The 18333-nt window shown below is 49.0% G+C and overlaps 1 protein-coding gene across 4 annotated transcripts in view; it reads right to left on the reverse strand.

The window, feature by feature from the left end:
- Positions 1-17189, reverse strand: part of YPEL2 (yippee like 2) — a 52764-nt gene extending 35575 nt beyond the window's left edge. For 2 of the 4 annotated variants that reach the window (XR_008529276.1, XM_054574871.1), the window contains exon 1: positions 17028-17189. Coding sequence is in view for 1 of the 4 variants with exons in the window: in XM_054574871.1 (XP_054430846.1) it covers positions 17028-17173 (146 nt within the window). In the remaining 3 variants the exon portion in view is untranslated. Of the gene's footprint in view, positions 1-13903; positions 14280-16569; positions 16771-17027 lie in introns of those variants that run through there. The other 2 variants (XR_008529278.1, XR_008529277.1) reach the window with 2 other exon arrangements.
- Positions 17190-18333: the final 1144 nt, after the last annotated feature.

Below are 18333 nucleotides of genomic sequence, written 5' to 3' on the forward strand. Positions count from 1 at the left end.
AGGAAAGCCGACACCCCGCCCCCCACAGCACTCGCTGGAGGCCGCCAGAGCCCTGGGACTCCCTACCTTCCCTAGCGGTATCACTCGCCAGCCCCAGGCTGAAGGACAGCGGTGGTCATGTCCCCCCTTCCTGCGTGTCCCCTGGGCACCCCTGAGCCAAGCAAGTACCCCACTCATGAGATGTCCACCTGCTGAAGGAATTCAGGCCTACAGGAGCCCAGGCACAATGTCCGCCCTGCACAGTTTAATTTTAAAGGCGTGAAATCGGGATAAACTGAATTCTATAGGAACACGAAGAGTATGGAGGTGAGAACTGCTTTGCCCAGTGTCAGGCCTGGACATAACCGGAGATGAGGCGGAAGATGCACGACTTTTGGATCCAGGGCCCCTTCACCTCACCCTGGGCACGTTCTGGGAGTGGGGAAAACCCACGCCCGTGGGAGACCGCAGTATTGATGTACCGCAGGTGGCAGAAAGAGCCAAGGACCCACCTCGGGGTACGCGGTCTCCTGAAGTACGCTTGAACTTTCCGATACTCCTCTTCCATTCTCAGGAAGACCAGTATTTCCAGGAAAGGAAGGGGCGGTAGGGCAAAGTAAGGGATGGAAAAGACAGGCAGGGGAAGTGAGCAGGAGGTTCGCCGAAGGCCAGCTGCTTCTGAAGTTCACGGCCGTAGCTGCCCAGTGGGGAGCACGGGGAGCGCTGGCCCCTCAGTCTTAGACAAACACTGAGGGATGAAAAGGAAACAATGAGTCCTGGCTGCCAGTCTGGGTTTACAGAGCAGCCACGGAGTCTGTTTTCTTATACATGCAGCCGGCTTCTAAATTATGTATTTCCCCAGAGTAGAATTATTTCTTTTCTCACTTCTTTTCTGTAGGAAACCCCCCCAAAAAGGGTCACAGGCAGGGGTTTCTAGTTTTGCTCCATTTCAAATCTGAATCCCCAAACTTATTCAAAGCTATGTTATGAGCAAAGTGCATTTATACAGTCTATATTAAATGTATGTCCCATACACATGCATACTCACACACACATTCACTGCATAGCATAGCTCAGAACTTAAAAAGACGGAAAAAATCAACCTCATAAGCAATTACCTCAGGCTGCCTGGTGCTGCCTGGGCAGGAGGCAATATCTTTGCTGCTCCACGTCACTGTCTCCTCCCTCTTTCATAGGAGCGTGTAAGCATCCAAGAGCTGACCCCTGCCCTGGCTGGGTACCTCAGTGGTTAGAGCATCATCCCCACACACCAAGGTTGTGGGTTTGATCCCCAGTCAGGGCACACACAAGAAATCAACCAATGAACACTTGAATAAGTGGAACAATAAATTGATCTTCCTCTCCCCCCTCCCTCTCCCTCTCTCTCTCAAAAAATAATTAAAAATAAAAAATAAAAAGCAAAGCCACCTTCCTCCCCTAAGAAAGGAAAGTGTCTTGCTGAAATACGAACCGTGTTCCATGGGTACAGGGAAGACTAGAGGCAATGAGGGGGTACGAGTGAAAAGCAAGGTGAAGCAGGGTCAAGAAAGGGTCCTTGCACTTGAAGAGAAAGAAGAGTAGGGTGAGTGACAGAAAAACAGATGCCAGCTAGGCATGAGAAAATAGTCCCGTTACTATCTTTTTCCCTCTTGGGGAAAATTTTTAAAGCTGCTTCTTTGAGTCAGTTTGTAGGAAGGAAGATAAAATAAATGAGTTATTTTTTTAAGGGAGAAATTGAGGGTATGGAGCTACAGAACGCACCCCATTTTAATTTTTAAAACTTGGTACCCATTGACGGGGCTGCAGGCTCCATGGCGCTTCCCAAGTCCAAGTCGTTGAACATACTGTGAGATCCAAATGGATTTCCAATAATAATCAAATGAGCTCAATATTTAAAAGCCTCAGGGCACATGTACAAATTAAACACCACTTTAAATGAAGTGAGAATCCATCACGGTGGAAATTAAAGGAAGATCTGCTACCACCCCCAGCTGACTCCTGCTGATCAGCATGGAAAGAAAATATGTGAACTATTATGATTAAAAACAAAGACCTTAGAGACACCACTTTGAGGGCCAAATGCATAGGGAGCACACAATCAAACCCGCTGGCCCACCTGACAGACCAGCTTCCCAAGGAGCCACCACTGCAGCTGGGACTCCACACAGAACCTTCTGCGTGACCCCAGGATAGAGGGGTGAGAGGGATGAACTCTTCAGGGAAGTCATGAAGAACTCGATGAATGAGGTGGGAAGCTAGGCTATTCCGACACACACCACACGCACAGCCCAGCCGCAGGGACTGAGGAGGTGGAACTCACTAGGGGAAGCCACACCTCCCACCGCAGGAGGGACCACCGTCCCCAGGTGTGCTGTCGTTTCTGGGTGGTGCTTTGGAAGAGGGCAGGCAAAGACTGCCTGGAAAAGAAGAGGGCTCCGGAATCCCAAACCAGTTCTTCTCCTTTCTAGCTGAATGAGTTTTGGCAAGTTATTCGACCACTCTGACCCTCAGCTTCCGCATCTCTAGTAATACCAGCCTTCATACAGGTGCGTGACTGAGGCACCCCCCCTCCTCCCAAGTTGTGAGGATTAAATGAGGTGATGTCAAGTGCACACACGCAGCGCTGGCACATAGCCCCAGCAGGCCCACGAGCCTCCTTTCCCCTTAAATCCACCCTCCACGCGTCGGCCAGCGTTGTCTGGTTAAAGAGCAGATCTGACCGTGTCATCACTCCTGTGGCTGTCAGAAAGGCAATACAGCACACGGACAAGACAGGCTCTGGAACCAGGTTTCGCTATTTCAAATCCCAGTTCTATCGTTTGCTAGCCATGTGACCATGAACAACTTATTTAACCTCTCTGGACCTCATTTACCACATCAAGAAATAGGAATATCTTCTTCACAGGACTTTTGTGAAGATCAACTAAGTTAATACATATAAAGTACTTAGCATGTGCGCCTGGCATGTAGTTAAGTATATAATACATTCTAAGTGTGTATAACTTGACAACCGCCTACCACTGACACCTATGAATGGCTTCCGACTCATCTCTACCATCTCATAACTATGCTCCACTTTCTGAACCAACATTTAAGGGTCAACCATGTGTTGGGCAATCTAAGCACTGGCAACCAAACTCTTTGTAGTCCTTTCTAATACACCCCCTTGCGTTTCCCCCTTGCAAGTTTTGTTGATGACATTCCCTCAGCCTGACACACCCTTCCAACCACTGTTCACCAGGCCCTCACTGGTCCACTAAGACTGAGCTCAAATGTCACCTCAGCATTAGGCTCATTGGCCCCTCCTTCAAGACCCTGCTGAAACCGAAATGATCCTTTCCTGCCTCTGCTTCCTCTACTAGAGGTAAACGCCAAGAACAGGGACTACGTTTTAGTCATCTTTGTAGCCCTTGAACTCAGCACACAGGGCACAGGGTAGAGGCCGTCACTGACCCGAACGTCTTCTGTTTCGCAGTGGCCTGCCAACGAGAGCGGTCCACCCATCCATGTGGATAGCAGACGTGACTGAGGCCCTTCCCTTATCCCAAGTAATGGGATAGGAGACAAAGTTACCCTAGGTTCCCAGGCTCATAAAACCCTCTTCTCCCCCAACATTCCTCACTCAGATTCTGTGCTGAGATGCCGAGAACTATGGTTCTTCTGGGCTACAGGTGAATTTTTAAGTCATAAAGACCTGCCATTGGCATCCATGCCCATTCTTTGCATTTGCAGAGTCCAAGTTAGACAGACAGATAGACAGACAGACAAGACAGATACACAGATAGCTTTTGGATTAGAGCTTAACCATTTTCCAACTTTTCCACCTCTTACTTATTACAGGAACTCTTAGAAAGCCTGAAGAAGGTTTTAACGACAAGAGAGTAGGCTCATGCCTGAGTAGCCCTGTTCTGTCCCACCACTGGTGACAAAAGAGAAAAGCCCTGATTGGAGGCAGTAACAGGTGACAGCAGTGGAAAGGGAACAGACTAGCCATTTCTGGAACTGGGGGAGAGAAAGGCTATGGGAGGCCTTTATCCCAGGAGGACCGACCTCCTTGCCCACGCCTAATCTCACCAGAATCCTGAACCCCACCCGGGAGCCGAGGGACCCAGTCTCCCTGGGCTGCCAAAGAAGAGGAGTAGGTGGCGGTGCAGTCCAATGGCGAGCCCCGGATCTAAAGCAGAGGCACTGGGATTCAGTCTTGGTTCTTCTCACTTGCTGCATCACCATTAGGTAAGTTGCCTAAAAGGGAGTAACAACAGAGCCTGCCTCATGGAGAAGACAAAAGAATCAAGTGACATAATCCAAGTAAAGCGTTCCGCACAGCACCTGGCACAGGTTCGCACTCAATAACCTTGATATTCTGTGATCATCCTTACCAGCAAGCATGAAGTTGCACAGGAGATGTTTACTCAGAAAACCCAAACAGAGCAGTGTTCCTGTCTCTGAGGCTGACTCATGGTGGTTACAGGGTTAGGGCCTAAATTAATCCACTTAAAGGTACACTGGGGTTTAAGTAGGTTTCTGTGGCTTAGCTGGGGATCTGATATTATTGCTATGTCATTCCAAACAACAGACCACTCCATCACTTAGTGCAGAGGAAAAGTCTGCATTGACTCTACTAATCCCAGGACGGAACCATCAATACTCGTGAGAATGTGACTGAAATGCTCCTCCTAAAACTGCCATGAAGCTGATGTCCAAGACACACAGGAAAATCAATGTCATTGTGTTTCACGGTTACCCACTTTATAGCTCTGGACCCAGGTGGTACTTCAAATCCATCCAGTTGACAATCAAACCAGCTTGGATATTCAAGGAACCACTCTCTTTCATAAACAAAACCAGCCATCCATCTCTCTCCTGACCACGGGGCCTAGGGTTGGTTTCGGGCGGGGGGGGGGGGGGGGATTACCTGTCCGATGGTAATCCTACTTGATCTCTAGGACTCCTTCAGCTTTTAAAATCCTGCTTCCACGCTGTAATGACTTCTCCGCCCACTGAACCCTGCCCCCAGAGCAGAGCATCCATCCACCACCAACCTTAGTTCTGTTACAACATTGATTTCCGCGAAGTCACAGAACATGCCAGTCTCACAGAGTCCAGGCAGAGATGGCTGCCGAACTGTCTCTGCAACATCTGTTACTACGGCAATGTATTCACCACATGGCCCTTAGTTCAGCACTTTGCCTGGGTAGACCCCCTCCTGAGGTTTGCGCTTGTTTGAACATCTGCAGAGAGAAAAGTCAGTTCCCTTTGAAAATCCTGAAACTTGCATGTAATTTACTAGATATTAGGTAGAAATAGCTGTTTCTAGCTGGCTATGAAGAGACCAGATATGTCTTTGGGTTGTTTTTACATTTCATTCAAAAATAATGTAAAAAGCCCAGATTATCTGCCTGAAGATAGGTTACCTAGGACACTTGGCTAAAGTTCTTGATGGCTTCCTTCTTTTTCTCATACAGTTCCCAGCTCCAAAAACAATTTAAAGGGTCTTACAAAAATATCAACAATACAATCCTATTAGGATCATTTAAGAAATTAGGGTAGGAGGAATAAAAGAAAAAGAGGAGTTAGGGCATAGAAATGCATAGAAATTCCCTGTTAAGCTGCTAAACATTTACTGAATTTCAGTTACAAATTTGGCCTTGAGCTGCCCAGTAACCAAGGCAAAAAAGGGAATAGCAGTTATATGGTATATATTTCCTAGAAAATAAAAGAATCTTGGCTGTTCAGATTTTCGGAGACATTCTCCTATGGGTGGCCATAGGAGGCAATGAGTAACCCAGCGGACGATACCCCCAGCCCATCCCCAAAGTGACTACCCTGTAACCCTCTGTCAAGACTGTCCCTCTATGAAAACACACAGTGTAACAAACACCAAAAGGCAATGCACTGAAAACGATTCTATGTCGGGTCAAATCAGGGCGGCCCAAGAACACAGCCTTCCGATGCTCTGGCTGGGCCCAGCAACGCAGACTCTCCGGAGAAATGGAAGAACGACGGAGACTTCTGGCAACGCTCCATGAATATCATTTATCACAACCAGGCTTTTGAGTAACAAAAATATGGGCAGTGTCCAACATGCCACGTCCAAACACTAATTAATACCTTCAAATGCTAACACGATTTGGCCCTGGTGCTGCATTCAGCTCTCTCGTGGGCTGCTTTTCCCTAAAACTCTCCCTTGCTCACTTCTCCCATCTCCCTGACCGAGCCTCAGTCTCCCTGGCTGCCCTTCCTCCACCCCCCTCCTCCTCCTTGGAGGTGCTTCCTCTGTGTGCCTCGCTGACTGCTTTCTCATCCACATTCTCCAGTCTTCCAGATCTTTGCCTCCCACTCCTGAAACCCGGGTCCCTGTCAAAGGCTGCCTCTACCTGGCTCCCAGGGTGGCACTTCGATGAAACGCATCCAGAGCCAAAACCATCTTTCTCCCTCCCCCTAACCCCACCACCTTCATCCCAACTCTATTCCTTCCTCCTGTAGGTCCAGGTGCCCAAGCAGAAAACACCCTGTATTGTCTCTTCTCTGTCATACTTTGTCCCCTGGATAGTGGGTCCTGCCTCTGAAATCCACCCTCCGGCTGCCACCCTCGCAGTCACGTCCAGAAGCACCAAGCGAACCCAATCCTCTCTCATCCTCAACTACAGTGATCGCTTCCTAACTGGACTCCCTGACTCAGCGCTTACCTCTCCAGCCCATTCTAGAATTCTATTTATACAACACAATCTCATCACATCTCTCTCAAGTTTCAAAACCTCCACAGTGGTTTCCTAGCAGCCTACAGGACAAAGCCCAACACCTCAGGTAGCACCAAGAATCTGGTGGCTTATCTTCTCATCGCCTCCCCACCTCACTCCAAACCTGTTTTCCCAGCAGACTAAGCTCCCTCCCTGCCTTTTCTCCATGGTTTCAGCCTTTCTGCAATGCCTGAACCGATCTTCTCTGCGGGCGGACGCCTGCTCCCACAGCACCGGTGAGACCCTAAGCAGAGCTGGTGGCCTTCTCTCTCCAGCATGCAAAAAAAGAATGGCCTTTGTCACACTGTTCATGTGTCTGTCTCCCCACCACACTGGGAATTTACTGAAGTCACAAGTCTAGTCTTTACTGCCCTTCCACAGTTTCCCCAGGACTCCTGGTGTTTAGAACACTGGAGAGTCTTAGTAAGTGCTAACTGAGTAAAATGAATAACCATCATGAAACTGTGCGGCCCTATATTGCTGATATATTTTTATTGATTGATTTGAGAGAGAGAAACATCGGTTTGTTGTTCCACTATTGAGGCATTCATTGGCAGATTATTGTATGTGCCCTGACCAGGGAGTGAACCCACAACCTTGGTGTATCTGGACAACGCTCTCACCAACTGAGCTTCCCCCAACAGGGTTAAGGCCGATATTTTTAAAATCTCCTTACTTACTTCGCCACTATCCAGGACATTGAAAATATCTAATTCTGGATATGACATGGGATTCACACACCATTTATGCTCCACAAAGTTAAAAAGGCAGCAAACTCTCATGACATCAACTCACTTGGGCTGGCAGAAGGCGTCTAAACCGCAGTGGGGCGGAGCTGCACCTCCAGTAAGCCACACACACCAACCGCTGACGGCGCCACCTTGGGCAGCCTCCCCGAGACCCTCCCCGGGCTGGCACTGATTTCGGACCCCTAGAGAAACCCTCAGGCTGCCAGCCCAGGGCCCTTCTTCCTCCCAGGGTGGTCCCCACAAACCCCCTAGGGCAGGCTGAGCTGCTGCCCTCCGCAACTGAGTTAGAGAAAAATGATGCATCAGGTTTGGTTCAGGCCAAGAAGAAAGGGGTCCCTGATGCCTGCCTCTACTCCATGTGGCAAGAGGCCAGATCGTCTCTTTTCTTCCATCCCACAGACCGCCGCCCTCAGTGTCCGTCCCGTGTTCCTACCTGGCCATGCTCAGAGAGGATAATCCTGGCTGAAACAAAAGGAATACATTTCCCCCGTCATCTGGGGACCCAGAGAGGGATCAGATCCATTCCTCTGCCCCCAGACACAGCTATCCTTGAACTACAGTGTAAAACAGACATTTAGAAGACCTATCAAGAAAACAACATCTTGGAAAACAGGGGAAGAGATGCGGCCAACCTTGAGAAGTTACTTCACCAGGGATCCCGCCCCTTAGCCTCCTCCAGCCCGCTTTGAGGCATGTTCCCTGTTCCCCGTGCACAGCGCTTCACAGTTGTAGCTTTACTTTTACTGAGGTAATTATTTGATTGTCATCTGTGTCTCACACTCAAATATTATTTACTAAACAAATGAATGTTTTTTGGACTATGGGTATTGTGTGGCCTTGATTTCTAACTGCTGCTCCCCCGGGGCACAGCTGGGGCCCCAATTAGTTTCAAACCATGCATCCCAAATCTGCCAATACAAGGTCATTGTTCAGCTGTCAGCATGCCTTTGGCTTTCAAATAAATCCAAAATTCTACACTCTGTGGCTGGGCTCCCTGCCTTTCCGCGATTGGAATTTGGAAATTAAACTGAAAACTCAAGAGAAGGAAAGGGCAGAGGCACGCTCAAAAATGAAAGTCAGTGTGCCTGAAGTCTCCGCCTTCACCAAGACAAAGAGGGGTGTATTTCGTCCTAAGAGGCGTCATCTAGTGTTGCCATTTGTTGAAGGAGAGGAAACAGAGGAGAGTGGGAGAGAGAGACAGGGATCTAGAGCAAATTTCTGGATGTCTTCTGTCATGGGAATGGCAGACAGATTTTAACAGGAATTACGGACTCTTCCTTTCCAGTCTGGCACACCAAGGGGCAACATGCACGTTGCCAGTGCAGCTTTCCCATATAGTTTGAGGAACCTCCACAAAGCCAGTTGTTTATGGGTCAGTCTTCCCACTGGATTGAGCCAGTCCTGGCCAGGAACCAGGCCTGGTTAATCATCGCTCAGACCTAGCCCAAAGTCTGGCTGGCCGTTAAGAGCTCAAAAGTGCCTTGGTCGACAGGGGGGAAATGAGGGGAGGAGGTGGGGAGGAGTCACCTGAGGCCCCACAGCGACAGTCACTAAGCCTCCAGGACTCCATAACTACTACTTTCCTATTAAGGGCCCAGGAAGGGCAGGTCCTTGATATGCATTATCTCAATTAGTCCTCACAACAACCCAGGGAGGCAGGCATTACGATGATGACCTGTTTCAGAGTCAACATTTGAATCCTGGGACCCCACCCTCCCAACCTGCAGGGATCCTTCCACTTAGACAAGCAAGAGCCAGGTCTGCCTTGTGCATCCTTGGGCCTTGAGCCCTCTGAGGCAATAAGCAGAACACCTCCCAGAAGGAGAGTCCAAGTCAGGAAATCACATGCAAAACAAAGACGTTAAGTTTTCTTAAAATATCTTCACTCTCAGGATTGGCTCAACTTTTAATTGCAGAAACCTGAGAAAACAAATGAGGGGAGGGAATAACCTGAACCAGAAGGTGGATCAACAGACTAGGCACAAGAAAAAGCTAGCTTAGCGTTCAGTGTCTTCCTGCCGATGGGATATTTGGCTTTAAGGCTGCAGTCATGTGTGGGGATACTTTTTTCCCTCAAATCCTAAAGGAAGCAAATTAACAATCACATAAGCAAAACTAATCAAAACTCCTATTTATGGTTACATAATATGTGTTTATACCGTTAACACAGCAACTACTGAAAGAGAATTCATTTCTACCTTATGGTCCTTCTGGCAGTGGGTCAATTTAGGGAAGGATCCCCATGAGACAGGGACCAAAGAGGTAAAAGATAAAGGGGAAGTAAATATAATAGACGACACACACAGGAGCCATAAACACAAGAAAAGGAAATGGCAAAAAAGAGAGTAAGGGAAAGGAGGCCAAGGGTCAAAGACATTCGGTGGTTGGTTTCTGCCAGGGAGATCACCCCCTTACCTCCGGGATTTCCAGACCCCATACACGTGGGGGATGGGATGCATTAGGAAAAAACCTGGGAAATATTTCTTTTGATTATAAATGCCTGCTTTTGTTAGATTCCCCATCCTGTATGTTCTGACTGTGGACACCTTTGGCTGGCCTAGGAATTCTGTAGCAATATCCCAGGATTCTCTTTCCACAGCTCATGTGCCTCCTGAACATTCCTGCCACGCTGCCTCCTATGTTTGTACCTCTGTGGCTTTGCACACCCTGTTCCCCCTGCAGTGGGGCTACACATTCAAATCCTCTTCACTCCTCACAATCCCATCTTCAAAATGCCCGCCCTTCCTTCTGCAGCTCTGGGATGATGAAGCTCTGCCTTGCACTCTGGTTATTAACGGATACATAGGCCTTAACTGCTCATAGGGACAGGGGCCATCCCTTAACTCATCCGTATCTCCCAAAGGTCTTATTACCTATTGAATAATTACCACCCAGAAAAATAAAACAAACTCTAAGGTTGAGTTTCAGCCCCAGGCCAGAGGTTCCTCTTCTCTCACTCAAAATAGAAGTCACCATTTTCCTGATTCAGGCAGGATATGTTCCAAGCCTATCGTCTCTTGCCCCAGGTGCTCCCAGCCAGAGCACCATGGGAAAACAAAACAAAATCAGTATTTCCTATAAATAAATTTCGTATCAGATAAAATAAAGCCATTTTCTTCAGTCCAACCAAACTTGGCAACTGTTCATACCCAGACGACCTTGTCTGAGCTTCAGTGGTACCCATCTGGCCTCTCATTATCAAGCCTTCCTTCCTTTCTAGACAGGAGAACTCCAGATACCAGAGGGTATTTTCCTTCGGAGCTGGCAATCTAGCTTCAGATCAAAGCCACGAAGTCTGGACACCCCATTCTCAAGACCACAGCGGAGGGCTGGCTGCCCTGTAGCTCAGGAGACAGGAGAGCACGGCATCGTTGACTCAACCAGAAAACAGGCATGGGGGCATCAAAGTAGCACCTCACTGGCAGAAGGAGCCTCTGGCCCACCACTGAGAGGAGGGAAGCTGTGCCCAGCATTTGAGACATTATGGGTTACTTAGGGTTCTGGTCAGGAGTTGACATTTTCCCAGAATGTAGAAGAGTAGAAAGAGCCCTGGGCCTAAGAAACAAAAGGTATGGATTATAATCTGTGCTTTGCCCTAATTAGTTCTGTGCCCTGAGTAAGTCCTTTTACTGCCTGTTTGAGCCTCAATGTTTATAACTTTAAAGTGTAACACCTAAAATAGACTTTCATACCCAATCCAGCATATATCTGATTAATAAAAATCACTAACTTGAAATTAGAGAAAATAAAAATCACAAGGATAACACCAGCAAAGGTTAGGATGCAGGGCCCCACAGTCACTAAATTCAAGCCACAAATTTGGCTTTGTGCTTCCTGGCAGCCAAACCAAAAAGAGAAACATGATCAGTTACAAATTTTCAATTGTCCATTTCCTTAGAGGAGGCAAAGCTTTTCCTGGAACTTGATTCTGAAAGAAATTTCTCCAATTAACTTTTTAAAGGAGATATTAAGTTGCATCTTAAGTTTTCAACAGCATAATCCCTTATAAGAAATGGAGTATCAAGTTATACACAGCTACTTCGGACAGTGCCCAGTGCCCCTCTACGTAAGCAAAAGGCAGGATGCCTCATCACAGTGAAGACAGTTCTGGAGGGGCTGAGGGAGGTGGCCCAAGCAAGCAGCTTTCAGTTGTCCCCCCTTAATCCAAGGATAAAACTAAGAATGGCCAGAGGGACAAGTAGAAATTTCCTTTCAAAAACGTCCATACATACTACTTATTCCACATGGGTCTTTATTTAAAGTTGTGCGTTTTTAAATTTCATTCCAGTTCTGATAGATTCGAAGTGACATTTTTAGTCTTCACTTACACTAATGTGAGATTTCGTGGATGAAAAAGGGGTTCTCTGGAAAGCAACCTCACAGGGTGATCTCATCATAAATTCCTCACAGGTCATGGCGGGTAGGCACACCCCAGACACAAAACTGTTTTAGCAAAAGGTTTATCTTTGCCTTAGGCAAGCCCTCACCATTGTTCTGGAGCATCTAGGTTAACATACTTTCGAAATAACCACCCTCAAGAGGGCACATAATCTTGTTAACTACCCTGTAATCCAATCCCAGCCCTGCTTCCTCCCACCTTCATGTAATCTTCCTTACATTGGCTCAAATAAACTCTTACAAAAGTTTTCTACCAGTTTGCGCATTCTTACATCCATAGTTTGGCATTTTTTGCCTCTTACTGCCCGTCCCCAAATCAATGGATTGGGAGTTCCCGCCAGTCATGGAGGAGAACCTCACTGTGAATGTCAGCGACGTCACTAATAGCCAACACCAGACGCTTACGTGCCAGGCTCCATGCCTGGTTTCCATGAATCTCGCATTTAATCCTCCCAGCAATCCTGTGTGATAGTAGCTATTACCAGTTCCCTTTTACAAATAAGTAACAGAGATTTAGAGAATTTTAGCAAATTGCTCAAGATCACAGAGCTAATTATCCAGATCCTTCTGGTTCCAAAGCCCAGGCTCTTAACCCTACTTATAGTGCCTCCTAGTATTAATGAAATGTGGTTGCTGGTAGAAATGCTTGTTTGTCAGAAGAGCAAGGCCTACAATAAGGCTTCTGGAGGAGGAAAGAGTCATTCATTAACAACGACAAAATAACAATGGAGTTTTTACAGACTCTGGCGACCTATAGAAAGAATAAAAGGATGAAAAATACTGCGAAAAGCAGAAATCCCAGAAAATGATTCCAAAGGAACACTACCCCATCCCATGAAAAAGGAGAAAAACTGTTTTTGCTCTTCTTCTCTTGAAAATAAAGCATTATTTTGTCCTCTTACAGACTCAACCTTGGCTCTTAAGTCCTTCATTCATTTACTCCAACAACTGATATTTTATCCAGTGCTACTCTATGCCAGGCAAGTCAGCAGGGAGCAAGGCAGGGAGGCTCTCAAGCTTCCAACCCACCCATCAAGTAGACAATGTATTTCCAGATGGTATTAAAGTTCTTTGGAGAAAATAAAGTTAAGGGGATTAAGAGAGAATAAAGGGCAGGGAGGGGAGGAACTGTTCTAGGTAGCTGGTCAGGGAGGGGCTCTCTGAGACCCAAGCAGGAGAAGCCAATAGTGCAAACTCTGGATAAAAGGCATTCTGAAAAGGCAAAGTACCAGCAGTAAAGGCCCAATAACAAAAACGAGCTTTCCATGTGTTCGAAACCTTAGGGAGACTGGCGTGGGTGGGTCAGACCCGAGCAGGGGAGACCAGGTAAGGTCTGGTAGAAGATAAGGCAGGAAAAGTTCGGGGAGATGGGAAGAAAGGAGCTGGGTTACGCTGAAGGGCGACAGGAAGTTGTAAACGGGAGCAGCAAGATCCAATTTACTTTTAGCCTCCATGGCTATATTCACAGGTCCCAGGGAAATTCAGGGAGGTTTGGTCCTTTAGGACCAAAGTAAAGTACCTGCTGGGGGGAGGGGGGCAAAAGGGAACTAAAAGGTAACATTAAAAAAAAAAAAATACACACACAAGATTAAATTTAAAAAAAGGTAAAGTACCATCACCTTTTATTTTGTTAAGGATAATATTACTGAAAACTATCAACTCTAACAAAATACCTTTAGCCTGCAGGCCCTGGCTTTCCATCACCAAAGGCTAAAGTTCAAAGCAACGCTTCTTTTCCCAGAGCGGAACAGCCCTTTCCTGCTAAGGGAATGCAATCGGCAGGGGCCCAGGCCTCTGGTCCACAGAACCGAGGGAAACATCAAGATCGTGTGCAAAGGACACGGAGCCTGATCCCCCATGTGAATCGCCCGGGACATCTCTTCCCTCCGCTTTCCTATCTTGTCCGTTGCATCCTTTTGTCGCTTTCTTTTTTCCACAGGCTCAAAACTAAACATTCTAAATGGGAGCTGCTTGACCAAAACTGAGCATTATTAAATTTCAACAACCCTACAGTTGGAAATCCCATATAAGGCCTACCTTTGGCAGAAAGGAGCATAGTTGAATTTGAACTTGGATCATTCAGAGTTCTTTCAGAAGCTAAACTGCAGCTTTAATTCGAGGAACTTTCCTTAACCAACATGTGCAGACACAGGAAGAGGGAAACATCCAACACGTGAATCTATCGGATCTGTGTGTTTGTGCTCCAAGGCAGAGACAGAGGTAATGGCATCAGATGCTGGATGACGAACAGGATCCAGGTGCAGACAGGACTCAAGCAGTCACCACAGGACGAAGGTCCAGGGCTGAGGTAGGCAAGGAGGTAGGGAGCTTGTGCATCTATTAACAGCCGCGGACAGACAAGCCTTTGACGTTCCCCCCTACCACCACCACCTCCAAATAAAATCAGCCTACCCCTCCCTCAGCCTTTACAGCCTGGAATACCCAGATATTAAAATCAACCTCCTCTGCTGGCCATTTGTTAATGTCCCAGGCACAATGACTATGTTGCTACCTCAAAACCATTAAAACCATTAAGACAATGATGTCACATAATTTGTGACCCCCAACCCCACGCATCTAAAAAACATCCAGTGGCATGAAACAGTGAAGAGCAAACCTCAAATGGGGTGGGGTAGGGTGATATCAGGAGGGAAGGGGCTTCTATCTCTTATGGCCAAGTTTCATGGCAGCTGAAAGCAAGCAACACTATACCTCTACAGTTTTCAAAGCCTAGGTTACTATGACTGGCAGGTGAGTGATCTTGGGTTTGCATAGCGTGGGTCACATACCTGAATAAGGCTGTGCACACTTCATATGCAAGTTAAATGCCTTTCAGTGTTCATTGCCTACGATCCCCACTAGGTCAGGATTTCTTATCAACTGCCTGCATCACAATCACATGGCCCGCTTATTAAAAATGTGCCCCACTGAGAATAAACATCTCCAGGGTAGATTAACAAACTGCATTTTTAAACACCTACCAAGGGCATCATTATACATATTAAGTTCGAGGGCCTCTGCCCTGGAGCAACATTTCTTAAACTGTGGGCCATTAGCCATTTGGTCAAGAAATTAATGGGTTACGAACAGCAGCTGTTTGTTTGTTTTTTAATTAGGTAAACAAAAATTATAAACAGAGCATACTGCAGGTAGTACGGGCAATTGTTTCCTGTAACTTATTGCAGTTGTGAACCTATGAGCAGTGACGTAAAATGTATTCCTTACTGTGCATCCCACTCAAAGTTTGAAAACCACTCCCCTAGAGGGAAGAAGGAAAACAGTATTCTTATGCATGGTGTTTAATTTTCTGTTTTCCACCACGAACCCCAAGCTTCTTGATTTTAATTCAAGCACAAGATATCAAGAGAGATCCCAGAAATGCTGTTATTAAATCCTAAACTAATAAGGCAAAACCAAACTGAGGACAGGGATGAGCCCAAGGCCTCGGTTCTGCTCCTACCTGACACCCTTATCATGGAGCTGAGGACAAGGGACGGTGTCAAAGGGAAGTTTGTGATCCTCTTTAGGCTGGACCTGTCCCTCAACTTAAACAACCACCACCACCACAAAACTTGTAGCCACTTATATCACAGTTCAGAAAAATTAAAATATTCCTCACCAGGGCAAGACTCAGGCTCAGTATTACCGGGGAGCCCGAAGGCAACGCGGGAAGGGATGGACAGAACTCACATTCAGGTGTGGCCCACATTTGCAGTCCTGTGGCAGTGATTAGGTCAAAGGAAAACCAGGGAAGGTTGAATCCAATCCCACTGATCACAAGGCCAAGTTCTCACAACCAAGAGCACTGTACAGCATTAAGCATGTGAGGTCAAGTCCCACCCCAAGCCAGTGACATGTTTACCACGGGCAAGTGGCTTAACTTAACCCTCGAAGCTCCCTTGTGCCACTAATGTGCTGTGAACAAATGAGATGCAGGGGAGCAGTTCCCCTTCTTGCCCAGTGCTCTAGAGCAGGGAGTCCTGTCCTGCACGTCTTGTTGGCCAGAAGACAGGAAAAGGGGAATAAAGGCAAGGAAAAAACATGAGTAGCTAGCTGTCTTGTTAGCCTTTAGACTCACGAGAAGCAGAAGTCACTAAAGACAGACTAGCGAGACCAGGAGAGCAAATCGACCAGGAAGGCCAAAAAGCAAAAACCTCAGCAAAGCCCAGAAGCAGTTTCAGGTGCCATTCACAGCAGTGACACTGTGGGATGGTCAGCTACACGCAGAACTGAGAAAAACGGAGGACACACACTCACTTGGCTTTTTAAGCAATTGTAAACTGAGAGTGAAGTCGGAGGTAGCAGTCTCCTGGGGTGAGTCCAAAAGAACAGGTGGTTGCCCCCAGCCCCCAACGGGAGAAAAGCCACCACTTGGGCAGACACCCAGAAGAGGTCAGCAGCCACAGAGGGTGAACTTGATGCAGGGAGAGGCTAGGGCTGCCCCTCAGCGCCAATTCCTGGGAAGTACTCGCTGCAGAAGACCCTACATTCCGTCAGGCAGGAGCAAACTCACACCCACCCCCTTGGCAAGGACACTGGGGAGGCGCCGGGAAGCAGCCAGGCAGGAACTCGGCTGCGGTCACCTCGGCCCGGGGCAGGCCGAGGGCGCTCCCAGCAGTTTCGAGGGCGGCCAGTCCCCCACAGGCGGGGGCTCCAAGGGCGGCGCTCCAGGACCCAAAGTGTCCAGCAAACAGCCAGCTCACCCGAGACAGAAAGCGTCCGAATTCCCTGCCCGGGCCCCCACGGAGCCTGAACCCACGGAACTATATGAAGGAAGAAGCAGCAACTGGGTCTCCAGGTCCCCTCTGCCAAATCGCACATCCCAGACTTGCCCAGATCCTCGAACAGGTCCCGGACCGGGATCTGAGGACCCCGCGCCATCTGGGCTCCCATCGCGGCTGCCGCCCGGCCGGCAGTGTTTGTAAACAAACCGGTCACGTGGCCCCGGCGGCCAGCTCCCCGCCCCCTGCGCCCGAGGCCCCCACAGAGACCCCACACCGGATCCCGCCTTGGCTGTGCTGGGCAGAGGGCCCGCGCTCCGCAGGGTCGGACCGGAGGGACCATGGGACGGGTGCCCAGCTCGGGGTGTCCAGCGCTCGCGCTGACAGTACGCCCCATGCCTCGCGCGCCCGGCCCCGCGCAGCGCTCCGGGTTTGCTTACCCGGCAGCAGGCTGCCCCGTCTGGCCAGCGCCAGGCTTGGCTCCGCGGGGATGCGCCGCAGCAAAGGACCGCCCGGCTGGATCCCGGGCTCCGGGAGCGCTCTTAAAGCCACAGTCTCCGCCACTGCCGCCGCCGCCACTCCGCATCCCTCCGGGCCGGCCGGGGGCTGCCCTGTGACGGACGCGCCCCCGCGCCTATCCCCTCCGCTCAGCACATAGCAACACGCCGCGGGTTGGCTCCGCACGGCCGCAGCCATCCACCCCGAGCCAATCAGCGAAAGACGGAACTCCGCCCCCCGCTTCCCCTACCGCCCCCCCACCCCGCCCGCCTGGCGGGGCTTGGGTGCGGGGAGTGCTGCGAGTGACGGGTCTGACCCCACGAGGCTCAGCCAGCGGCGCCTGGCAAAACAAGGCTACTGGCCGGAGAAATAGGGAAAAAGAAAGGGCGATGAGGGCGGGAGGGCTCCCAGCGCATGGGAAGAGACAGTTTAGTTGGGTTTGGGATTTGTCACCAAGTCAAGACTGGGATTCCCAGAACCTAGGGTAGGAAGGAAGGAGGTTTTATAGGGCTTCTGTTTGGAGGTGCAAGATAGTAACTCTGTCCGCCCCTAACCCAGAGTCTAAGTTACCCGGGGAGGTCCTCAGTTCCCCGGGGGAAGCCCATTTAATAAGATGGTGCCAGCCTGACCCGGTCCAACCAGGCCCTACTCAGAAGCAGGGCATTTTCCCTCTTCTCTCTGCTCTGCTAGTAATTGCGGCGAGCTAAAAGTAGGAAAGAGGCTTCAGGGAACTTGGACGGCGCTCAGCCCCCTACTGCTACTGATTTTCCAAGGATTTTAGAGGAAGATGGGGATGGTAACCCCAGGAGACTAGGTTGGTCAATGACCAGAGGGGAGGAGCCCCAGTTCTGGGTCAGTGGGGTGGTGCTTTTCAAGGAACAGAAGGTTAAAAAATAAGCCAGGGCCTCAGGAAATCCAGGGAGGCACCAGGTGGGTGGAGCGGGGCAGTCTCCCAGCAGGAAAACAGGTCAGTTTGAAAAAGAATGCTGGCAGGGGTCAGGGGACGAGAGCAGCCCAGCCTTTTCACTTGGCCGCTGTGGTTCCCGCAATTCCTCAGAGACCAGGAATGAGAATGGTACCTGCGTGGCTGCGCACCGCCATGGGCCTCTCCACCCGCGCTGTGGCTCAAACTTCACCCACAAGTCCACCCAGCTATCCCCGAAATGTATTTGATTCCGTTAATATACGCTGCATTCGAACTATGTTCAGTTAATATACGTTGCATGGTTGAGTGTGAGTCCAGTCCTA

The sequence above is a fragment of the Pteronotus mesoamericanus genome, unplaced genomic scaffold, assembly GCF_021234165.1.
Source record: "Pteronotus mesoamericanus isolate MK-2021 breed Mesoamerican mustached bat unplaced genomic scaffold, CSHL_Meso_final contig_269, whole genome shotgun sequence".
Taxonomy (NCBI): Eukaryota; Metazoa; Chordata; class Mammalia; order Chiroptera; family Mormoopidae; genus Pteronotus; species Pteronotus mesoamericanus.